Here is a 25941-nt window from a genome sequence, read left to right on the forward strand (position 1 = left end):
CAAAACCACCAATTATTGTTAAACAATAGCCTGAAGTCAGGACATGTGACACTGGTCACACAGATTGGAGCCCAACTGCTGAAAACGCCCCTTTTGAAAATCCTGTTTTTCTGCTTAAAGTCAGGATGGCAGTCTTTGAGTCCACTGCCCTCCTCATTTGCTGGCAAATTAATAAATTTTTCTTTCCTTTTCCTCAAACCATTTGTCCTTGTTCTTTGTTCTGATTCAGCCTCAGGGACAAATACCGAACTTTCGGCAACATATTCTAAGTCCTTTGTCCGTTTTATATTGCCCTTTTAGTTGAGTTGTAAAAGTTTCTTCTTAACTTTTCTTGGCCTAAAAGGAAGAAGTTGAGGCAAAATTAATCTAAGTAGAGAATTTATTTTGGCCAAGCTTGAGGATTGCAACCCAGAGCATAGATTTAAGCTGTCCTGAATATACACTCCAATTAGCAGGAGTTACAAGTGGATTTTTATCTTTTTATTTACTTATTTTTTTTCCTCTGGTCTGGCTTCTCAATAACTAGTGGATTTCTAATGGGAAAAGAGGCAGCTGCAGAGTTGTTTACCAAGAATTTACATTAAAATGATATAAACTATTTATTGGCTAAACACTGTTCTCTGTATCACCAATCCCGGGAAAGTGAGGGTTAAGGGTAAGTAAGCTAGTCAGGAACAGAAAGATTTTAAGCAATTGCCTCCAGGCATGGGTGTGTGTAGGGTCGTGGGGAACATTACTGAAGTGGCAAGCTCACGTCTCCCTGGGCCTGATAAATTTTGCATACCTCACGTAGACTGCTCTGAACTATTTTTCTTTTCTTCCTTAAAATCTATTTAAAGAAAAATATTAGGTAAACCGTAGTGCAAAAATATTGAACTCAATATAGAAATCAGGAACTAGTCGTTCGACATTTTGGGAAAGATATTTAACTTCTTTGCGACTCAGTTTCTCCGACGTTAAAATGGGATTTGTTCCAAATTAGATGACGCCTGTGAAGTGCGTCCCACCGCTTAGCACAGCTAAGCCCTCAGAGTTAGCCACGACCGTGCGACTCCCCGCGCTCAGCTTGCAAAAGAATCCCCGCTCCCAACCCGCACAGAACTTCCCGCGCATGCTCCTTTCCTCACGACTTTGTCCGGACACCCGCCCCTAGAGGGGAGTTGCCATGACCTGTGGCCTAACTTCCGTTTCCGGGGTGGTGGGGCGGCTTCCGGTGGCGTAACCAGTTCGCGCGCGAGGCCAGCGGGGTGCGGGAGCCGGAAGGGTCTGTGCTGGTGGCCGGTAACTGAGTGGCGGGTGGGAATGGCCAGGTTATGCTCCTCCGGTATTTCAGCTTCAGGACGGAGGGACGGCCTTTGTCTTGCGACCGAGGCCAGCGCCGCAGTGGAGCTCATCTCGCTGCCTCTCCCTGCCCCCCGCCATTCCTTTACCCGCTCCCGGCGATTCTTGTGACCGCGGGCCCTGTGGGTGGGAGCCGGGAGACGTGAGTTCTATTCCATTCTGCAGTACTGATTGGCTCTTTAACCTTGGGAAGGACATGCCCTTTCGCTTACTTCAGCTGTCCTTATTTAGAAGGTGGAGATTGTATTTACAGTGACTCTGAGCTCGTTAAGGGCAGGAACTGACCTAGTGTTAAACCCTGTTGCCTGTCCCTGGCACAGCACTAGGACAGTGTGTACTCTGAACTCACTTAAGTTGTTTTAAGTCTCAAACCCTTTGAAAATTTAGTGAGAGCTATTGATCCCTCACCTCCCTAACACCGCTTCTCCCACCCCCTCCACAAATGCTCAGATACAGGACATGTGGTTTGCTATTTCAGATATTTCCGAGATCTCCCCTGATGCCCATCCGTGGATCCCAGAGCCTGGCAAGTAGTAGGCATTCGAGTATTTATAGTCATCAGATAGTAGGTGTTCAGTTAATCATTTTTAAATACATGAAACGCTCTCCACTTCACAGGAGGAGGGAAGATAGATAGCCTATTAACAAGTTTTAATCACTGGCTTGAAAATGTGTTACTCTTAAGTCTCCCAACAGCTCTCCTCCATTTTGATGTTTGGGAGAATTAACTGGCTTTAGGTCATTCAACCTGAGTGGTGGTGGCAAGAATTCAAACCCGTATCTATCTGAAACTCCAAAGCCCCATGTTCTTAACCTCTAGCTAATAGAAATAGGTGCAGAAAAGTATTTGAATGTATTCCACCGCCTCTATTGGTGATTATGAGATGGTTTTTATCAACATAGGTAACCCCAAACCATACATTGCATGGTATGGAAATACTTTTTGCCTGTCTCCTTTTCTTCCATGGTACCTGTATTGCTTGTTTAATAATGACAACATTTTTTACAGCCTTCACTCTATGCCCATATTTATTCAAACCTTGTAACTTTGGTTGATACTTAATCAGGTGTGTTGACCAATTATGGCAATATCTGTTATGTTGCCTTGTTCTTCTTGCCCTTTAAAGGAGATGTTTTTGATTATAATTGAAATATAAGATGATAATATTTAGGCTTTATTTCTCTTTCTTTCCTGTACTACTTTTAAAGGGACTGTTTTAGGGATCTTGGAAGCATTGCCAACATGTCTGACATTCAAGAAGCCACTAACCAACTCTTAGATGTGAACCTTCATGAGAACCAGAGAGCTGTACAAGTGACAGAAAGTGACCTCAGAAGTGAGTCTGAGCTTCTAGTCACTATTGGAGCCACTGTACCTACTGGCTTTGAGCAAACAGCAGCAGATGAAGTGAGAGAGAAATTGGGGTCATCATGCAAAATCAGCAGAGACCGTGGCAAGATATATTTTGTCATTTCAGTGGAAAGTCTGGCTCAGGTTTGAATGAAGCAATATTTAAAATAGTTTTCTAAATTGATTTTGTGGTTACTTTCCAGTTTATAGACCCCTGTTGAATCCCTCTTGATTTTCATTGCTGTGCTCCAAATCAGATGATTTTAAAGTATTATTGCATTTTCAATTTGGTACTGATTTGTACTTTTGACTACATGTTGAGTATCCCTTATTGGAGATGCTTGGGACCAGAAGTGTTTGGGATTTCAGATTTTTTGGATTGAGCTTCCTGAATCTGAAAATCCAAAATGCTCCGCTGAACATTGTGTTGGCACTCAAAAAGTTTAAGATTTTCAGATTCAGAATGCTCATCCTGTAGTAGTAATAGGTTTGCTATATTTTTAGAAGTGATCTTAGTATTTCTTGAGGATTGGATTCACCAGAAAGAATCTTTAACTTATTTACTTCAGCATCTAGCTGAAGACTAGTTTAGACTTTGGTGATGAAGCATAAGGAATTTTTCTTTTAATCTTTTTCGAAGAAATTCTTGCCCAAAAGTAATTAGTAATCATTTGAAGGTGAGAATTGAAGGTCAGCAGACTGCCATCCCACTGCAATAAAAACTAAGATATATCTCGTTACCACATAAACAACATGAGAGCAGGGATTGTTGTTTGTTTTTTTCCACCAACATATCCCAAGCTTTAGTGTCTGGCATATAGTAGGCACCATGTAAATATATGTGGAATGAATTGGTAAGCAGATGTTTTCCATCCAGTATTTTAGTTAATAGCCCCAGCAGCTTTGTGAAGATAGACACTATTATTATCCTCATTAATCATTAGGTTTAGGAAAAATAAATAATTTGCCCAGGGTCTCTCAGCTAGTAGTGATCACAAAGCTGGAGCTCAGCCCGCCTGCTCTTAACCACTGCAATATACTGTCCCATAGAGAGCCATGAGGGAAATATGATAAAGCCCCAGTTCAATGTCTTCATCTTTCCCTTTTCTCCCAAACACGTATTGCCCACAAAACACTTGAAGCTTCTGTCCTTCCATTTGTCCTTCCCTTTCTGTAGGGGAAGAGCAGAAGCTGATGGGGAACCAAAGAGTTGGGATAGTAGGGAGATGGGAAAATTTTAAAATACAAAATAGAGGAAGTAGCTGCTTTAATTTTATTATGTGTATTTTTAAAATATTTAATTGTTGATAGCTTGTGCTGTTCAAAAGCTTTCTCAGAATTTGTTTCTAGGCCGGGCGCGGTGGCTCACGCCTGTAATCCTAGCACTCTGGGAGGCCGAGGTGGGCGGATCGTTTGAGCTCAGGAGTTCGAGACCAGCCTGAGCAAGAGCGAGACCCCATCTCTACTAAAAATAGAAAGAAATTATATGGACAGCTAAAAATATATATATAGAAAAAATTAGCCGGGCATGGTGGTGCATGCCTGTAGTCCCAACTACTCGGGAGGCTGAGACAGGAGGATCCCTTGAGCTCAGGAGTTTGAGGTTGCTGTGAGCTAGGCAGACGCCACGGCACTCACTCTAGCCTGGGCAACAAAGTGAGACTCTGTCTCAAAAAAAAAAAAAAAAAAAAAGAATTTGTTTCTAACTTTTTTTTTCCCTCTCCAGGTTCATTGTTTGAGATCAGTTGATAACTTATTTGTGGTTGTTCAGGAGTTTCAAGATTACCAGTTCAAAAAGACAAAGGTGAGCTAGGCCAAACATTATGGCTGATTTTCAGCCATCTTCTCCAAAAAGATTCTTTTTACTTTTCACATTCTGCCTGTCATTTGGCATTACTATTGCTTTTGTAATAGAGAATACTGGGAGGCTTTTATAGTAAAATCCAGAGATTTGCTGATAGTCTATCCCAAAAGTTTTTAAAAAATCAATATTGAAAAACAAAGCTTTATAGGAAATAAAACAAATTGTTTAACTTTCTTACAAAAGATAGAAACCTTAGATTAGCTTTGTTGATATTTATATATATAGTTCCAAAATAGAATTGCTTCTAGAGTGTGAACCAAAGAATAAGTTCACAGTTTGTGTGTCATCTACAAATAACATAACATTTCCTCACTATCCTGCCTTTTCCCCTGCTTTCTTCCCTACCTTCATTTTTTGAAATAAGGCCAAAGTAATATCTAAATACTCCTTAAGTTGTTAGGACAACAGCTTTGTCTCCAACGAGTACTTAGCGTCTGAGTCCTAAATATTCAGCTGCTGCCTAAATTGAAGGTTGAAAATAGATTGCAGCAAGGCTTTAGGATTTTTGTATACTGCTTTTTGGTCAGGTCCAGAGTCAACTGCTTAAAAACATTTTTTATCAATTTTATTGCCTATCTTAGAAATAATTTTTTTAAAAACACCTATGGGCCGGGCGTGGTGGCTCACGCCTGTAATCCTAGCACTCTGGGAGGCCGAGGTGGGCGGATCGTTTGAGCTCAGGAGTTCGAGACCAGCCTGAGCAAGAGCGAGACCCCATCTCTACTAAAAATAGAAAGAAATTATATGGACAGCAAAAAATATATATAGAAAAAATTAGCCGGGCATGGTGGTGCATGCCTGTAGTCCCAGCTACTCGGGAGGCTGAGACAGGAGGATCCCTTGAGCTCAGGAGTTTGAGGTTGCTGTGAGCTAGGCTGACGCCACGGCACTCACTCTAGCCTGGGCAACAGAGTGAGACTCTGTCTCAAAAAAAAAAAAACACGTATGATATGCTGCCTAATTCTCTAACTTATTTATTGGCAACAGGTTGATTTCCAAAACATTATTTAAAAACCAGTCATGGCTGGGTGTGGTGGCTCACTCTGGGAGGCCAAGGAGGGAGGATTGCTTGAGGATCAGGAGTTTGAGACCAGCCTGAGCAAGATTGATACTCCATATCTACCAAAAATAGAAAAAATTAGGTGGGCATGGCTCATACCTGTAGTCCCAGCTACTCGGGAGGTTGAGGCAGGAGAAGCGCTTGAGCCCAGGAGTTTGAGGTTGCAGTGAGCTATGATCATGCCATAGTGCACTTCAGCCTGGGTGACAGTGAGACCCTGTCTCTAAAAAAAAAAAAAAAAAAATCAAAATGATATAAACCAACAGCCTGGAAAAAATAAGACCAAACCTAAAAGTATTCAGATTAAAAAGCATTATAAATTTAATTAACTAAAAATGTAATTTTCAACACTATCATAATAACTGTTCAGACTTCTGGTAGTCATTGACAACTAAATCATATGGATGAAACTATAGTATTGAAAGGCAGTCTGTTGAAAAGTTTTGCTGCTAAGTATTTGAAATTTTTTTTCTTTTTTGGAGACATTGTCTCAGTCTGTTGCCCAGGCTGGATTTCAGTGGCATGATTATAGCTCACTGCAGCCTGGAACTCCTGGGCTCAAGTGGTCCTCCTGCCTCAGCCTCCCAAGTAACTTGGACTACAGGTGTGTATCACCACGCTTGGGTAATTTTTAAAATACTTTGTAGAGACAGTATTTCGCTCTGCTTCTCAGGCTGATCTAGAACTCCTGGCCTCAAGCTATCCTTTCTGCTTTGGCCTCCCAACGTGCTGGGATTATAGGTGTGAGCTATCACACCTGGCCCACTATTTTGAAATTTTAATAAACAGTTCTGTGTAGGAATAAATGTTAACTTTTTTTTTTTTTTTTTTTTTTTGCAGACAGAGTCTCACTCTGTCATCCTGGGTAGAGTGCAGTGGCATCATCCTAGCTTATTGTAGCCTCAAACTCCTGGGCTGAAGCAATCTTCCTGCCTTAGCCTCCTGAGTGGCTGGGAATACAGGTGTGCACTGTGTCACCCAGCTAAATTTTCTATTTTTAATAGAGACAGGGTCTCAGGGTGGTCTCGAACTGAGCTCAAGCAGTCCTCCTGCCTAGGTCTTCTGGAGTGCTAGGATTACAGGTGTGAGCCACTGCACCTGGCCAACATATATCTTTTTTTTTTTTTTTAATGGAACGCTTCACGAATTTGCGTGTCATCCTCTTGCAGGGGCCATAGCTAATCTTCTCTGTATCGTTCCAATTTTAGTATATGTGCTGCCGAAGCGAGCACGGCCAACATGTATCTTTTAAAATCTGTTTTTATCTTAAATTGTTTCCTCCACCTTGTAGGGCATTAATATTTTCTTAAATTCTTGCATTTTTGCCTTCCTAAAGTTTATATTATTTTGGGCAGTTTGAATTGTTTAATTAGAGGTGAATTTGATTATTATGGGGTGATTCTATATGGGCTAGCATTTCAGAGTTGCCTTTTAAGTAACTGCAGCAGAGGTTCCTGGTGGAAGTCCCAAAAGAAGAGCAGCAAGGTTTAAGACCGATTTTCACATCTGTGCAAGGGAAACTTGTGTGTCTGACTAAGAAAAATTGTCAAGCCATTCACTTTTTGGACGTAAAATCGTAACTTGCCATAGTAAAACCTCATTTTTGAACCTTTGTTTCTAGCTTTCACTCTGTTGACTGTGAAGTTTATTCTTTATGTCATTATACTTTGTAATGTCTTATAAAAAGCCTATTAGTTTGAACATTCTAATGAGTTCTCTTATTTTTAAATATTTAGACAATATCATGACTTTATTTAGTCCGTAACCCGCCCCCCCTTTTATTTTATTTTATTTTATTTTATTTTTTTTTTGAGACAGAGCCTCACTCTGTTGCCCGGGCTAGAGTGAGTGCCATAGCATCAGCCTAGCTCACAGCAACCTCAAACTCCTGGGCTCAAGTGATCCTACTGCCTCAGCCTCCCGAGTAGCTGGGACTACAGGCATGCGCCACCATGCCCGGCTAATTTTTTCTATATATATTTTAGTTGTCCATATAATTTCTTTCTATTTTTAGTAGAGACGGGGTCTTGCTCTTGCTCAGGCTGGTCTCGAACTCCTGACCTTGAGCGATCCACCCGCCTCAGCCTCCCAGAGTGCTAGGATTACAGGCGTGAGCCACCGCGCCTGGCCTAATTTTTTAATTTTTTATTTTTTCAGGACCCTGTTGTACATATTTAATCTGAGGGTCATCTTTGTGTTTAATAAGAGAGTTTATCTCATTGATATTTATTAATATGACAGATCTTTGGTCTTAGTTTTATCACATTTATGTTATACATTTTTCTTTTTTTCTTTTCTTTTCTTTCTTTCTTTTTTTTTTTTTTTTTTTTTGTGACAGGGTCTCGCTCTGTTGCCTGGGCTAGAGTTCATCGGCCTGCAACCTCAAACTCTGGGCTCCAGTGATTCTCCGGCTTCAGCCTCCTGAGTAGCTAGGATTACAGGCGTGCCCCACTATGCCCAGCTAATTTTTTCTATTTTTAGTGAAGGTGGGATCTTGCTCTTGTTCAGGCTGGTCTCTAACTCCTGACCTCAAGCCTTGGCCTCCCAGAGTGCTAGGATTATAGGCATGAATCACCGAGCTAATTAGCTAATGAGATGGAGTCTCACTGTGTCTTCAGGCTGGAGTGCTATGGCATAATCATAGCTCACTGTAGACTTGATGCCCTGAGCTCAAGCAATCCTCCTGCCTCAGTCTCCCAAGTAGCAGGGACTATGATTAAAAGTTTTTTTTGTAGAGATGGGGTGTTGCTATAGTGCCCTGACAGGTCTTGAATTCCTGGTCTCAAGCAATCATCTTATCTCAGCCTCCTGAGTCTCTGGGCTTATTTACATAGTACTTTTTTTCTTTTCTTTTTTTTTTTCCCCCCAGAGAGAGTGTCTCACTCTGTGGGCCACGCTGGAGTGCAGTGGCCTAATTATAGCTCCCTGTAACCTCAAATTCCTGGGCTCAAGGGATCCTCCTGCCTTAGCCTCCCGAGTATCTAAGACTACAAGCACACATCACCACACTACACTGCCGCACAGTATTTTTTGAATCCCTACTGAGAGCAGTGATGAAATTGACATATTTCCTACTTCTTCCCTCTATGTTTTAATTTTCATAGTTTTCTTAGTTTCGACCCTTATGCCTTTAAATATACTTAGATTTTATTTGTCATCTTTAACTTGACTTCTCAGTATAAGAGATGGGGATATCAGCATGTTTAAATTACTTCCCATCTTCTCTTTCTTTACCTTCCCATTTACCCACCATTTTGTAACCATTTACCTTCTGTTTTATAGTCATTGTCCCTACATTTGTTTTCATGTTAGTCTTGTAGTTAAATAGATTATAGGCACATTACCTCTCCTTTTGTTATAGTTTTTCTTTTTATCTCTTGAATGACATGAGTTCAGAGATGTTTGTCTTTTACCTTTATAGTTGATTAATAATTTGGATATAAAATTATTTGAAGTTACGTTTTCCTTCCTTAAAGATATTGTCGGTGTTTATTCTCTTCTACTACTAAATGTACTAGATGTTGTCGTGGAAAACTCTGAGGCTATCCTGATATATTTTCACCTTATTTGTTGCTTGCTTGATATTTTTGCTTGGTGCTTAGTTGACTTTTTTTTTTTTTTTTTTTTTTTCCCAATCTTTGAAGCGTAATATTTATCAGAATATGTCTCACTCTTGATAACTCCTTGTCATGACATGTCAGTCCACTACATTTCTGGAAACTTTTCTTGAATTATTTGAGAAAAAAATTTTTTTTGTTTTATTATTTTAAATCCCTTCTTTAGGGAAACCAGTTATACATGTATAGGATCTCTTTTGACTGTCTTTCATACGTATCATTTTCCCTCTAATCATTTTTTACTTTTTACTCATTTCTATTTTATTTGCTTTGCTTTTCTCCATATCCTTTAATATGTTTTCAGCATTGCCTTTTCTATGTGCTGCTTTCAGATATGGTCTGCAATGATTTTTTTTTAATTGATAATTCTTTGGGGTGTGACAAGTTTTGTGATTGTATTTTAAAGACCCTTCATCTTGGAGAGATACATTGTCAAATATTTACAGAAGAAATAACCTGATGCCTGAGATCTGCTTCAAAATAACCAGGAATAGGGCAGGATGGGTTGTGGGTGGTGAGTAGTCAGAGCTCCACACTGGGTACATGGCGCTTCGTTATACTAGTCTGTGATCTGTTGCCTGTGTTCGAAATTCTTACTAATTCATAAAAGCGTAAAAGCGAAAGGAACCTGGCAAAGTCTGACTTCACTCCCACCCAAACTTTTCCCCCTGGGCCAAGCTCACAATTTGGAAGGCATTCATGTCTGAATTATTCCTGCTCTCCAAGCTTCCTGCAAAAATAGCACCAGGCGAGGTCTGAGGCCAGGGAAATTCTTTAATGGGGAGTCTAGTTGGTGGCATCGTGCTCCTCAATGGCTCAGGAACTTGCGGCCCTTGAGCACGTGGTGGCAAAGGGTGACCTGGATGCCAATTGGCGTGCTCAGGCACCAGATCCAGCCTGCTTGCGTTTGCCTTTGATGTTGCTGGGCTGATATTCCTTCCTGCTGTGGGGCAGGGAGGCCCCTGGCGCTTGGGAGCCCTAGCCAGGCCCAGCAGCACCAGACCTACCCCTGGGGCCCAACAGCCATCTGGCCAAGATAGCCTATCCAGCCACCTGTCATTCCATCCCAGCTGCCAGCAATTCCAGTTTGTTTTATTTTTTTATTCCACTTTTTCTTTGATTCTGTAAGCCCTAGCTCCTGGCTCACATCATCTTTTTTTCTGCTTTTATATTATTGCTTTGAGCTCTTACTTTACAAAGGTATTTCCTCATTATATTTTTTGATGTTGTATTGTGTTTGATCACAGTTTTTAACTGCTCTGTGTTAGGTTTTTTGTCTGCTATTTATTTTTCTATTTCTGCTTCCTGTTTTTTGCTTTTATTACTTTCATATAAGTCATGTGCTGATAACTTCTGATAATTGCTCATTTTTGAATGAGTGGGTTCCTCTTGGACCTGCCATTTATGAGGTACTTGTAGTGGGAGAAGCAAAGAATGTGTTCCATGCTAGCAGGAAATCTCCCTGGTCTGACCAAGGGTTGTGGGTGGAATTATTGTTCTTCTTTTTTTTATAGCTTTATTGAGGTATAATTTCCATAACATTGAATGAGTTCTTTTAACCTTTACTTCTCCCTAGCCTCAAGGGATCAGCAGCTTCAGGGTTATTTACCATGCACAGGAGTATCTTTCTGAAACTCTACCTTACCAACAGTTTCCAGCAAATACAGCATGTCTGTGAGAGTCCTTGTTTAGCTTCCATTTCCTTCCTCTGCTGCTGCTTGGTACAAAGGAGGTCCAGGGAAGTTCCCTCCATCGGTCCACACACTTCTTCCCTGCTGTTCCAAAGTACATATGCTACCTACTTTGCAGACTGCTTTCCCCTTTGTCTGAGGTCTATGGTCATTCTTTCTGTCCATGTCTTCCTGCATCTCTGTTTGACCTTCATTGTACTTGGGAATTCTTATGGTTCAAGGTTATAGAAACCATGTCAATTCAACAAAGATAGAGTTGGTATTTCTTTTTTTTATTTTAAAAACTTTAATCTAGTAGAATGTATTGCTGTTGTTTTTCTTTTAGAACAGTTTCTGAAGAAAGGGGCTGTGCCACTGTTATTGCACCATCTTAAACTTACCAGTCCTTGAGAAGCTCTTTATAGGAAAGGGCCTCTATTTGTAAATGGAATTGAATTTGCTAATCCTGAAGTTTAACACTACTTCATCAGGTTTCAAGTAGTAGCAAAACCCCTTCATTCACTTGTATTTTCAAGTTTCAGTTCCATCAGTCAGTACGGAATTCTTTCTACTGTGATCCTTAGGAACATACACTGTCTAGACCAGCACTGTGCAGTAGAACTTTATAATGGGGATGTTCTGTGTCTATGCATCCACTATGGTAGCCACTAGCTGTTAGTGGGTAAAATGTGGCTAAAGTGACTGAGGAACTGAATGTCTAATTTTATTTAATTTTAAATCATTTACATTTTATAACAATCGCTACATGTCGCTAGTGGCTGCTGTCTTGGACAGCACAGCTCTGTACCTTCTATTTTAACATTTAATCACATATTTTCCAGCAGCTGTTTATTGACCCCTTTTATATGCTATTTATATGGTACTATTGTAGGTGTGGCTTATAGCAGGGGTCAGGCAGGTAAGGTCCTTTCCACCATGCACTTATGTTCTTGGAGGAGCTTTGATGGTGAATAATACATAAACCTAGTAACCTCAGATAATGCTAAGCACTGCAAAGAAAATAAAACAGGAAGAGTGTGACTTGGGAGGACTACTTTAGGTAGAGCAGGCCTCTCAGAGATGTGTCCTTTTAAACTGCTATTAAGTAATAAGGAAGGAGCCAGCAGAACAAAGAGACTGAGTGAAGCAAATGTCTTCTAAGTAGAGGGAAAGGATGGTCCTGAAATGATGTGAGAGAAATAGGCAGGAGTCAGATTATACTCGGCTCTTTAAGGAATTTAGGTTTTCTACATGCTGTGGGAAGCTGTTGAAGGAATTTATGCAAGGGAGGGGCATTATTGGATTTACTTTTTTAAAAAACGATGACTCCTAATACTGTTTAGAAATTGGATAGATATATTTTTTAACTTTTTAAGGTTTTCTTTCTTTTAAAGTTTTTGCTTTTTAAAATAGTTAATATGCATGCACAGCACAAAATTCAGAAGATCCGAAAGGAAGTCAGTCAGGGAGAGATAAGTTGCTCTCCATACCCTGTCTTTCATCCACCACTTCCTCCCTGGAGGTAATTTCTTACTGTATAAATTTTAAGTGTAATATAGTTTCTTACTGCTTAAATTTTAATCTTGAAGCCCTACTTGTAATCTGCCTTGTATTATTATCTGCCTACTTAATTCTGTCTTGTATTATTCTTTAGTGGCTTAACATGTATATATCTTAATTTATGAGATTTGAGTTTCCTTAATTGTAGGCATTATTTTACTTTCTTGTTTGTTCTACACTTCTGTCACCCTCAGCATAATGATCAAAGTACAGCTGAACCTCCACATCTGTGGATTCAACCAACCAGGGATTGAAAATATAGTTAGTCTTATAATGGTTGCATCTGTGCTGAACATGTACTACCTTTTTTCTTGTCGTTATTCCCTAAACAATACAGTATAACAACTATTTCCATAGCATTTACATTTTATTAGGTATTTTACGTAACCTAGAGATGATGAAAAGTATACTGGAGGGTGTGTGTAGGTTATGTGCAAATACGACACCATTTTATATAAGGGACTTTAGCATCCTTGGGTTTTGGTGTCTTCAGGGATCCTGGAATTCCCTCATGGATAATGACTGTCTATAATCAAAGTAGGGGTTTATTTGTTCAATCAAAGTCATGAGAAGTGAATGGATTTCATTCTCTGTCGTTTATAGGAAGAAGTTCTAAAGGAGTTTGAAGACTTGGCTGGAAAACTTCCATGGTCAGACCCTTTAAAAGTATGGAAAATTAACACCAGTTTTAAGAAAAAAAAAACAAGGCGCAAAAAGATAAATCAGAATTCAAGTAAAGGGAAGATTGATAATGGAAAAGACAACAAAATAGATGAGACAGATATTAAAAAAGAGTTCACTGACAATGCTTTAGATTCACATATCTTAGATTATTATGAAAATCCAGCCATCAAAGAGGAGATATCAACATTAGTAGGTGATGATTTGGCATCTTGTAAAGATGAGACTGATGAAAGCACAAAACAAGAAACTGAGCCTCAAGTGCTGAAGTTTAGAGTCACGTGCAACAGGGCAGGAGAGAAACATTGCTTTACCTCAAATGAGGCTGCAAGAGATTTTGGAGGTGCTATTCAAGATCATTTTAAGTGGAAGGCTGACATGACCAACTTTGATGTGGAGGTACGTACTGCTCTGCCTATGATTCAAGAAGCCTGTCCATAAATTTGTAGAATTTCCAGACTAACCCAATCTTATGACGATTAAACTGAGGCAATAGCACTAGTAGGGTGTGGTTAAGGGGAGCATAGGCTATGGAGACAGAGATCTAGATGCAAATTTTGACTCCACAACTGTTTAACTTTAGACAAGATAAGTCTCTAAGCCTCTGTTTCAAATTGAGCCAATAATGGTATATACCTTCAAGTTTGTCCTGAAGGTTAATAAGGTAATACATTTATCTGGCATATACTAAGTTCTGAATAGATGGGAGCTATCAAGATTGTTTTCTCATTTCTAATCTAGTACCTTTTTCCTACATTATGTGGACATCAACCAGAATTAAAACAATTATTTTATTTAGGTGTGTCTTGGTTGCAGAGCTTTGCTGCTAAAAAAAAAAAAGTGAAGTACATTTGTAAGACAAACCCTGTCCTTCTCAAATCAGGACATGCTCATCCTAGATCTAGCTCTCCTATTTCTTAAATTCTGCTAGATTTCCAAATCCAAATACCTGGTTTTAGCATGATTACTCTCCTTGGTCTTAGTCTTCTGCTACCCAGGTGATTGACATGTGATCAATAGGAACTAGGATCTTTTAAATTTCTGACAGCTTAAAAGGCCCTTAGCACTGATGTTTTTATCAAGAAGTGAGTTTCTGTTGCTTTTGGGATACTTGAATCTGGGGCAAGTCACTGGTCTCTCTAATTTTTTTTTTTTTTTAATGTCAAATCAGGAGAACAATTCCCTGTTCCTTTTTTTCTCATATAGCTGCCATGAGAATGCATAGGCTAACTAGAACAATGGTGCCCAAACGTTAAGAAGGTGACTCAAAGGACAGTTTCTGGAACCATGCTACCTGGATTTAAATGCCAACTTAGAAGCTATTAAGATTGCAATGAGGGGCTGGGTGCAGTGGCTCACGCCTGTAATCCTAGTACTCTGGGAGGCCAAGGCGGGTGGATCGTTTGAACTCAGGAGTTCGAGACCAACCTGAGCAAGAGTGAGACCCCGTCTCTACTAAAAATAGAAAGAAATTATATGGATGACTAAAAATACATATAGAAAAATTAGCCGGGCATGATGGCACATGCCTGTAATCCCAGCTCCTCGGGAGGCTGAGGCAGGAGGATTGCTTGAGCGCAGGAGTTTGAGGTTTGCTGTGAGCTAGGCTGATGCCATGGCACTCTAGTCCGGGAAACAGAGCAAAACTTTGTCTTAAAAAAAAAAAAGATTGTGATGAGGAACTTTTAGGTGAAAGATTATGGAACATTTTATTTTTACTTTAATTTTTATTTGAATAGTTTAACTGTGTTGGGAAAACTGTAACTAAGACAAAAATGCCATTGTTTCACAGACATTATTGAGTCAGGTTTAAGAAAATAGTAAGAAAACAATATTAACAAGATGAAAAAGCAAATGTTTCACAGTGTTAACAGTTGGTTAGTCTAGGTGAAGGGTATATTTGGGATTTCACTGTGCCAGTATTCTTGTAACACTTGTGTATATTTGAATTTTTTTCTGAAAAAGTTAGAAATTTATATGTATTAAACAACTTATAAGCCTTCACAGTATGTTTGTATTATAAAAATTGGGGTGAAATCTGGTGGTATCCAACTGATAAATATAGTAAATGAAAAGAAAATAGGATTAAAAAATAAAATAGCATATACTATATGACTTAATTTATATGAAGTTCAGAAAATAAAAAAATTAATTCATGGTAGTAGCAGTCAGGTTAATTATTGATTACCTTGAGTGGGTATTTACTGGGAGAGCGAGGGGAGCCTTCTGGGGTATTGGAAATATTCTGTCTTTACCTGGGTGGTGGCTACAGAGTGTATTTTTAGGTAAAAACTTAATAACTGTACACTTAAGATTTGTGTACTTGGTAATACACAAAGTATACTTCAATGAAAAAAATGCAAAAAAATTTTTAAATTGGTAACGCCTCAAAAAGTCTTAGTAATGAGTGCAGTTTGAACAATCCTAAAACTATTTTGTCTTACTCAACTTTATACAGGTTCTTTTGAATATACATGATAATGAAATCATTGTGGGCATTGCATTGACTGAAGAGAGTCTTCACCGAAGAAATATTACACATTTTGGACCTACAACTCTTAGATCAACTCTTGCCTATGGGATGCTCAGGTAAGAGAATGAGTTTGCTATTCACATTAAAATGACACGTGGGTTTGAATTTTCCCCTCAAAATACTGATTGTGTATGTGTGTGGGGGGGCAGTTATTGTCTTGGAATGTAGTGGATAAAAAAGAGGATTAAAAGCTAATGTTGTATTTCTTTCCCCTATATCCAACATTGACTCCTTGTGATCCTGAAAATATCAATCAGTATTTCAATTTTCTTGATTTTAAAATGAAAATGATAGTGCATCTGCTTCTTGAATAGGGTTGGCAAATTTGTGTTAGAAAGGACATACTGTATTTTGGGAGGTAGAGTAAATTTTGCTGTATTTCATTTCTATGCAGTGAAGCAGATAAAAGCAGAGATTTTTATGTATATAAGTGTAAATGAACACAAAAGAGTTTTTACTTGTATTTTTAAATTTTGTTCTCACAGCAACCCAAGAATCATCCCAGGATTTTTCACTTTTCAGAGCGCACTATCTAGCTTTGCTTCTCTTTTGCCCTTCGCTCTTCTATTGGGTGATTCTTTCCACCACTTGGACAAATTTATCTTCTCTAAGCTTCTGTTTTCCAAACTGCAAAATAGGTTTGATGTGATACTTAAAGGATTATTAGGATTAAATGCAGAAACATTTGCAAAATACCTATTTTATGTAGTACCTGGCGTGTCCTGGTAGTTAAATACAGTCATGCATCGCCTAGTGATTGGGATACATTCTGAGAAATGTGTCATCAGGTGATTTTGTCGTGTGAACATCATAGAGTGTGCTTACACAAACCTAGACGGTATAGCCTGCTATACCCCTAGACTGTATGGTATAATATTCCTCCTAGGCTACAAGCCTACATAGCATGTTACTATACTGGATACTGTAGGCAGTTGTAATACAGTGGTAAGTATTTGTGTATCTAAAATAGGAAGGATACAGTATTATAATTTTATGGAACCACCTTCATATATTTGGTCCATGGTTGACTGAAACGTTGTTACGGGGTGCATGACTGTAATTGTGTTTCCTTTTCTTCCAATCTTTGCTTCCTGTTTTATCTTGCTCGTTCAGCGAGTCACAGTTCAGCACAATTAGAACATATTAATTCAATGATGATAATAGAAAATTAGGCCCGTTTGATTAAGGAAGAGCTCCTAGTCTTCATTTATTTAACAAATGTTGGCCAGGCGCGGTGGCTCACGCCTATAATCCTAGCACTCTGGGAGGCCGAGGTGGGTGAATCGCTCGAGGTCAGGAGTTTGAGACCAGCCTGAGCAAGAGCGAGACCCCGTCTCTACTAAAAATAGAAAAAAATTATCTGGACGACTAAAATAAATATATAGAAAAAATTAGCCAGGCATGGTGGCACATGCCTGTAGTCCCAGCTACTCAGGAGGCTGAGGCAGTAGGATCGTTTAAGCCCAGGAGTTTGAGGTTGCTGTGAGCTAGGCTGACGCCATGGCACTCACTCTAGCCCGGGCAACAGAGTGAGTCTCTGTCTCAAAAAAAAAAAACAAAAAAAACAAATGTTTATTATCTACTGCCAGGGAATATGGTAGAAGCCAGGAATACAGAGAGGAAGTTATTTTGGGTGCAAATATTAAAAACCTAAGTAAGCTAATTTAGGATAGAAAAGTGATGATTGTGCAAGGGGGGAGGTTATTGGAAAGATAAGGAGAAATCTTGGGGAATCCACAGAAAAACTGAACGCCGTCTCAAGGAGGGTGGGAACCACATCTTGGAAAACCACCAGAAACCTAGGCAGCCACTTTGCTGACTCCTTAAAGCCTGTGGACTACTGTCTCCACTCATCGCATGCTGTCCCTCATCTAAATTTATGTATTTCCAATTTCAAACGAAGAACCCATACTGCCTAGGGTTTTTAGCTCTTTATTCCAAATTCCTGGAAGAGAGGATCTCATTGATACAGTTTTGGTCAAGTGTCCACCCCTGACCCATCAGCAGTGGTTGGGAGTACAGGATTGCTTACCACCCCAAGATGGTTGCCAAGGATTCTGTTGCTATCTGTTGAGGGACGTAGAGCAGAACAAGTATTACAATGAAAACCCAGTGTTATTCTCCAAGAATTTGTCTTGTGGAGGCAATAAATAATTATCATACATGTGAGAAGTCTCATAACAGAACATGAAAAGATTGGAAGGACAAGAAAAGGTAAGAGAAACCTAGTGACCTCTCACTAGTGCTTCATAGAGGGGGGGGAGCACTTAAGTACTAACAGTAGTAATGCCTGTAATCCTGACTCTGTTACCTATTAGTTTTGTGTCCCTGGACAGGTAACTTAATGATTCCTTGCATCAGCTTATCTTTAAAATGAGAATAATTATAGTAATCTACCTAACAGGGTTGCTGTTGAGGATTCAATGAGATGATACATGGAAAGAGCTTAAATCCATACCTGGCAAAGAATAAGTGCTCAAAGTAAAGCAATTGTTTTTATATCAAAGTTATTACCTTTAAAATTAAATTCAGCAGTTAAGGTATACTGAATGTTTAATTGCCAATAAACTTATGTTGATGCATGTTTTACTTGAGACATGTTTTCATTTTTTCTTTCTGCTTTTTTTTTTTTTTTTTTGAGACAGAGTCTCACTCTGTTGCCCGGGCTAGAGTGCCGTGGCATCAGCCTAGCTCACAGCAACCTCAAACTTCTGGGCTCAAGCGATCCTCCTGTCTCAGCCTCCCGAGTAGCTGGGACTACAAGGCATGCACCACCATGCCTGGCTAATTTTTCTATATATATTTTTAGCTGTCCATATAATTTCTATTGTTACTAGAGATCGGGTCTCGCCCTTGCTCAGGCTGGTCTCGAACTCCTGAGCTCAAATGATCCACCTGCCTCGGCCTCCCAGAGTGCTAGGATTATAGGCGTGAGCCACTGCGCCCGGCCTCAAATTGATTTTTAAAATGACTGTAGATAGGTGTTCTTTCATGTGCTGGTATCATAGGTCCTCAGTATAGCTTCAAGCATTATCCTTGTAGAAGTCTCAGCTTTTGGTTGAATCTTTTCACTTAAGCTCTTCTCTTTCCTCCAGGCTCTGTGATCCTCTACCTTATGATATAATAGTCGATCCAATGTGTGGAACAGGGGCAATACCAATAGAGGTAATAACATTTCTTTAGCTTTTACATAAGCAAGTGATATGTCCAGAATGTTCTAAACCTAATGGACAAATTAGACATAATGAAATCACCAGGGTTGGGTCATTGGACCCAAGAGTTTTAAAACAATTACAGCAGTAAAGTTGGAAATTTTGTGTAAAGACTGCAACTATTTAGTTGAAATAGCCAAGTGCTATTGGACTAGATAGTGATGTCTATTCACTGAATTACAGAGGGAGCTGAGAATTACAAATTGCTGGTGAGTCCCCTTTTCATAAAAGACAAGCTGGTAGGCTTGAACGGGGAAGGATAATTGAAGGCATAAGCATAAACTGAAAGAAGGTGATTTTCATTTCTATAAAGTGAGATTATGCTTCTTAATCCACTTAAGTTCCTAGAGGGTTTAAGTATAGTTGTAAAAATGGAAAACCTATGAACATTACTTAGATTTTTTAGGAAGTCTGACAAGCTTACATACCAAATGCTCTTAAATAGTTTTCAAAATTACTATTGAGGACTCCTAAAAACTACCTAAAGCAAAGCAGGAAATGGTAAGGCATTTTCTAAACAGAGAATATTTAACAGTAGATACTGATTCTCCCTGAATTAGTCTCATCTATATGTTTATAAACAATATGGAAGAGGGAGCTCCCAGTAAAATGGCTTATATTTGTGTGAAAATACAGTAAGTTCTTCCACATAGTGTACTGAAAGCCAGTTGTAATGAACTGTGGGGAGATACTACAGATTCTGAGTGGGCAGAATTGGACAGATGAGCAAGTCCAAAGCAACCCACAAAAGGAAAAATAATCCAAACTGTAATTAGAAAATGATATCTGTGATCTGGGAGTTAAATTCCAAGAAGGAAGTCATAGTAGTCTATGTAACTACTGTGTTTGGCTAGTGACAGCTAGTGAAATTACTTTGGCCAGAGAGATCCACATAGAGAAAACCCAACTGTGGTCAAGAAGGATTCTGGGAACAAAGCAGTGTTGTTTTCCAGCATTAACCATGATATGTGTATGAAATAGCAGGTAAGGTCACTACATGTCAAGAAATACACAACAGAGCTAGAAAATGGAGTCAAAAAGAAAGCCAAAAGGAAAAAAAAAAAAAAAAAAAAGAAGATAAAAAGATTGAGCCATTTCCATTTAAAGAGTAGTCGTGAGGTTGCCAGTGTAGGAAAATCTAAACTAATGTATGATCAAAATGAATAAAATTATGAAAGGAATTGATAGGGTATATATACAGATTTGTTCATCAAAGTGTAAAATATTTCATCTAGAATACTTTTTTTAAAACTTGGAAGTACTGTAAAAATCCCAACTCTTTGTGATGCTGAAAATGCAAGTAAGTTTTAAAAAAAAGGAGGATCAGAATCACTAAGGCTTTCATCCAACTCTGTGGGTCCCTTCTATATCCCCACCCACCATAAATTCTGGCACACTTCAACTTCCTTTTTGTTTGAAGTCATAGGATTATAGACAAGAGCATGTCATCACCCTCAAGTGTCTGGGCAAAAGAAGTGAAGTGCTATATTGATGGATGTCAGGTGTGTTACTGTTTACAAAGGAAGAGGTGAGGTATTTGCCACTCAACCCCAAGTAGAGGCAGAACCTTCCTCTGCTTTATGTCACAAACCTTCTGTTAATCTGTGTAGAACATTGTTCAGACCTAGGGTCACATGTCACTGTCAAATGATATGAGACAGCTTTGTATTTATATTCTGCTGACATGTTTTTGATTTAAAATTAGAAAATCCTCTGGTAATTATTCAAATGCCCATGATACAAAGGAAATTGCATTTTATTTTGAAATTCTCAAATATTCCAATATATCAGATTATGTAAACGCCTACAACCACAAAAGGGTATAAGCTTAGTCAGTTTGATTTGGTTAATTTTTTCAAACCATGTTTACTTAGGATTTATTCAGGGTTTATTTAGTGTGCTAGACACTGCTGGGTGAGAGGTTGAATAAAATACTAGACCTGTCCTCAAGGAGTTCCCAGATTGATTAGGAGGCACACAGGGAAAGAAATAATTAAAAATAGAACAGGTGCAGTGGCAGAGGTATGTATGTACATGGTGCTTTGCGAAGGGCAGATGAGAGAGAGGCAGCTTGGAGAGTTGGGGTTGGTGTCAGAGAGGACATGACATTTGAGCTGGGTCTTGAAAAGTGGGTAGGAGTTGAACAAGCAGAGGAAGAACAGGAAGGTATTTTCAGCAAGGGGAAGAATACAGTCGACAACATGCATTGTTCTGCCATTTTAGAAGAGCACTGGATTGTCTTGTTTGTTAGCAATTGATTGAAATAATTATTTTTTGCTGTTTGCTACTTCTGTTTTAATATATACTTTTATCTTTTAGGGGGCTACTGAATGGTCTGATTGTTACCATATTGCTGGTGATAATAATCCACTGGCTGTAAATAGAGCAGCAAATAACATCTCATCTTTGTTGACCAAGAACCAAATTAAAGAAGGGTAAAATTTTCATTTAAAAGATTTTTTAGTATCCTTTAGACTTAGATAATCACTTTTCATAGACTTTATGAATTAATACCCCACGCATTGTGACATCATTATAACCAAAGTGAACATACTTTGAGACTGTTTAAATTTTAAAAGTTTATTGAAAATAATTTATATTTTATTGATTGACAGAGTCTCATTCTGTTGCAGTGGTGTCATTGTAGCTCACTGCAGCCTCAAACTCCTGGGCTCAAGCCATCCTCTTGCCTCAGCCTTCCCAGTAGCTGGGACTTCAAGTACCTGCTACCACACCTGGCTAATTTTTCTGTTTTTAGTAGAGATGGGGTCTCGCTCTTGCTCAGGCTGCTCTTGAACTCCTGAACTCAAGCGATCCTCCCACCTCAGCCTCCCAGAGTACTAGGATTACAGGTGTGAGCTACCAAGTCTGGCCTATAATTTTATAGTTTAAAAACATTTTTTACTTAACTATATTCCTCACCCTAACACAACTGTTTTTGTTTTCCTTTTTCTTTCCTTATTCATATATCTTTCCCCCCCACATATTGGAAAAGTATCATATAGATGCATTTTAATTTCCCAAATTTTTAAATACTGTTTTTACATTCTGTTTTAATGACTGCATAGTATTCCACTGTATAGAAATATTAATTTATATAGCCTTTCCTCTATTTTTGTTATACTTTCTAAGTCATTGGTTGTATATTTCATCGTATCTCTGATCTAGTTGTTTAGGACTTTTCAAACATTAATGTATGTATGAATCACCTGGGAGTACTGTTAACACAGATTGTGATTCAGCAGGTTTAGAATGGGACCTGATAGTCTACATTTTGTAGCAAGCTCCTGGGAAATGCTGATGTTGCTGGTCTCTGGATCAACTTTAGATTTTACATATATAAGTAGTTGGAAGGCTTTGATTTTCTTAATATTAACTTGTTTTATTGTGATGAATTCTGATGATATAGCTTGTTTCATTTTTATTCAAGTTTTGAGGCCCAGTATATAGATCACTTTGTTTTTTCCAAACTTGATAAACATTTTTAAATTTTTTCCTTTCTGGCCCCTGAATATTTTGTTGTTCAGACCCTCTCTACCTTTACTTTTTGTCTATTTAGCCTGTGATATTTCTATCAATTTTACTTTTTTTTTTAGAGACAGGGTCTTGCTCTGTCACTCAGGCTAGAATGCAGTAGTGTGATCATTGCTCACTGCATCTTCAAACTCCTGGGCTCAAGTGATCTTTCTGCCTTAGCCTCCCAAGTAGCTGGGATTACGGACCCAGCTGACATGCTTTGAAAACCATTCTTAACCATTTTTTAAATTTGTCATTTTGGTAGACTTTAGGTTTCAGTGTAATAGTTTTATCTTATGATTTTATATTTTCTTTATGCAAGTACTAAAATTTTTATTGATAGTTAAAAAAATTTTTTTAAGAATTATGTGCTTCACAATAAATTGAAGCACTTTTCCTTTGTCTCAACAGCAAACCATCCTGGGGCTTGCCCATAGATGCTGTTCAATGGGATATCTGTAATCTGCCATTAAGAACGGGCTCTGTGGACATTATTGTAACAGATTTGCCATTTGGAAAAAGGTAGGAATTGTTTTTTTTAAAAACAAGTTTTACTTTCACCTATTACACAAGTACTTACTTGTCTTTTAAATCTCATTATTTTCCTTGAGATTCTGTTCTAAGTCAGAAAGAAAATCTTCAATTACTTTTAGCAGACCTAACAGCTGCTTTTCACTTAATAACAATATGATGCATTTACATATTGTTTCCCCTGAGAACTGTGGAATGTATGAACTACACTTTGATCCTCACAGGAGGTTCTTCTTTAAATTATCTATAATTCACTTTCTAACCCATTCTTGAATTACACAGTGGTACTTTACCCAAAAAGGTTAAGGAGGATTTGGTTTTCTCAAGATAGATGATTTCTAATCACTGGCTTGGTTTATATAGTTGACTGCTTATTAGATTTATTAAGAGGACAAGTTATATAACTATCATAATTGACACCCCAAATTTTTCTTCTGGTTCAGAACTCCAAGCGGTTCACTCACTCAGCTTATTTCATTGACATGTAATGGCAAAGCTCTAATTTCTAAAAATACAACTATTTTTCGTGCCTCAGGATGCATGAAATCCTCTCGTTTCATATAGTCCTACATATTTGTCTTTTGCAACAATGTTTGACTCATTAGACCGTCTTTTATAGGATAGGCTCCAAGAAGAGAAACTGGAACCTTTATCCAGCTTGCCTACGGGAGATGGGCCGTGTCTGTACACCTGCAACAGGCCGAGCTGTACTACTCACTCAGGACACGAAATGCTTTACCAAGGTGCTATACATTTTTGACATTAGGTCAAAATCTCAACCTGTGGCAACTTTAAGATCTTTTTAAGTAGACTTGGAGATATTAGTTGGGAATAGGATTTGTTTTCTCTTCCCGTAGTGTTTTGTTGCTGGCAGCTAAGATTCCTAGTTGGATTAGAAGCAGATTGTGAGCCTAATTGTTTTTATGCTTTTTGTGTGTACACAGGCATTATCTGGAATGCGACATGTATGGCGAAAGGTGGATACAGTTTGGGTGAACATTGGGGGTCTTCGTGCTGCAGTTTATGTTCTGGGACGTACGCCTCAACCTTTTGTTTGTCCTTCAGAACAAGATGGAGAAAGAGGAACTCCTTGGTAATGCAAAGGATGAAGATGACTAATAGTATTCATACTTCCCAACACTGGAAATGTCAGCACAAAGAACTTGCTTTTGGAGAAAAATAGTATTAACAGAAGTGCAGTCTGTACTCTTAAAACCAGTCCAAAGCTCTTCATGCTAGTTAGCAAAAGGAGTGATGGAGCTGAAAAAGTCTTATGAGAAAGCAGAGCTTTCCCTTGAAGCTGTTTCAAAGGGGTAGTGGGCAATTAGTATTTTGCTTAAAACACTTTAAAGATGCATAGTGAAAGCCTACTGAAATGCTCTGGCATTTGGGTTTAGAACATTTTATCTTCGGGCTTTATAGCCTGTTTTCCATTGTGGCAAGTGCAAAGCTACCCTGGCCTAAAAGAAAGGCAGAAAATATAATTACATCTTAGGCCACATTTCATTGCCTATGAGCTTTGCTGTTCACCTGCTCAAGTTCTTTACCTCAAGCTCAAAAAATGAAGTGTATTACATTTTGTGAACACAATTTGCCCCGTGACAAGATGAAGTTTCACAAGACCTATAGGAAAGTTTACCACCTGCCTTAAGAATTAAAATATGCTTCTGTTATTCAGATTAATATATACAATTAAAATAGAGTACCAGGATTTATCAAAGAGATTGCAGAGATACTTTACTGTTAGTTTTATAAAACATTTCTGTTTGTAAATAGCATATACACTGGTAGATAAGGTATGGGACCAACAAGGCAAATTAAAAATGTTTTCCTTTCAGTACACAAAGGTGTGTGTTTCTTTTCAAAGCCAAGCATAAACCTGTTGGCCAGTTTCTTAAAAGGACTAGAGAAAAAGATGATGTATCTTTGAATGGGAAACTTTTTATTTGAGGGTCATGTATCTTTTTTTGTTATTTTCTCCTGGATCACTATTCACATTTAGTTGCTTTTCCAGTTGTAGCTTGTCCTTCCTAAGATTTTGAAGAAAATGAAATAACCTCAACATAAAATACTTATAAAAATGGTGCTTCCCTGGGACCAAGAGTAGTTGAGGTTTTATGTGGGATTCGTTACAGTATTTATTCTGGAGCATCTGGCTGCGTTCAGCTTAGATTTTTCAGTGTCTGTCATGTTATGTAATATAATAGTACTTATTACTCAAAAGTTTTTAACCTTTTGATGTCTCCATTTAGAATAAAAGGACACGGTACTTCCTTCCTTTGAAAGAATAGAGTTCACATTAGCAGCGTAGCCAACAATCCTAGTCTGGTTTTTCTGTGATCTCCTACCTCACACTTAATGAATTGGAAATAGACTGGCATTTTTACCATTATGTTGCACAGTTGCATTATTTATAGGTTGAACACAAAACTTTTCACCTCTGACAAAAGAGACAATTTGAACCTCAAACTAAGTAAGGGTTGGTTAGCAATCCATGAAAACAAGTACAAGGACCATGTGTTTTCACCACTGTTTTATGAAGTCAGTGGCACAGTACCTGCCAGAGTGGAAATTTGGTATTTGTTGAGGAAATGAACTTTTGTAAAATAACTTAGTTTTTAAGGGAGTGATGGGAAAGAGAGTCTATAATAATCTGAACATAAATACCCGAGTTACAGGCCCTATACTGTTATTGGGAATGAAAGTCAATACATTTGAGGGGGAAAAAATTATGTAAACATTGGGAAAGATTTTACAATTCAAATTAGAGGAAGATAGTTATGTCCTGAGACTGACAGTATACCAGAGTGGCAAAAAAGGGAATATTTGATTACATTTATTTCTTTTAAAATGGTAAATAAGGCTTTTAGGAAATTTTGCCCAAACTGTAGGCCCTGACGCATCAATGTCAGGAGGGCTCAGGTCTCTACTCCAGGGACCAAAATGGTAAGTTGAAGACAAAAAAGGAAGGTAATTTGGAAGGTCTGTGAAGTACCTAAAGTACG

At 38.5% G+C, this 25941-nt stretch overlaps 1 protein-coding gene and 1 non-coding gene across 8 annotated transcripts; one reads left to right on the forward strand and one right to left on the reverse strand.

Annotated features, from left to right (window-relative positions):
* The first annotated feature begins 1215 nt into the window (after positions 1-1215).
* THUMPD3 (THUMP domain containing 3) lies at positions 1216-24753 on the forward strand. Of its 7 annotated transcripts, none has more exons than XM_069473855.1 (11): positions 1216-1281; positions 1820-1867; positions 2551-2836; positions 4419-4496; positions 13067-13543; positions 15603-15733; positions 18773-18842; positions 21209-21324; positions 22817-22927; positions 23561-23679; positions 23881-24753. In XM_069473855.1, the coding sequence occupies exons 3-11, from the start codon at positions 2585-2587 to the stop codon at positions 24117-24119; spliced, it is 1593 nt and encodes a 530-aa protein (XP_069329956.1). In that variant the 5' UTR covers positions 1216-1281; positions 1820-1867; positions 2551-2584; the 3' UTR covers positions 24120-24753. The 7 variants fall into 7 exon arrangements, with proteins under 7 accessions (XP_069329956.1, XP_069329953.1, XP_069329954.1 ...); XM_069473858.1 differs by having other exon boundaries at positions 1229-1264; XM_069473852.1 differs by lacking the exon at positions 1820-1867 and having other exon boundaries at positions 1222-1483.
* Positions 6741-6848, reverse strand: LOC138388824 (U6 spliceosomal RNA). Its single transcript, XR_011234308.1, has one exon. It is a non-coding gene; the product is annotated as a U6 spliceosomal RNA (small nuclear RNA).
* Positions 24754-25941: the final 1188 nt, after the last annotated feature.

This window comes from Eulemur rufifrons, chromosome 7, assembly GCF_041146395.1.
Source record: "Eulemur rufifrons isolate Redbay chromosome 7, OSU_ERuf_1, whole genome shotgun sequence".
In the NCBI taxonomy this organism is placed as follows: Eukaryota; Metazoa; Chordata; class Mammalia; order Primates; family Lemuridae; genus Eulemur; species Eulemur rufifrons.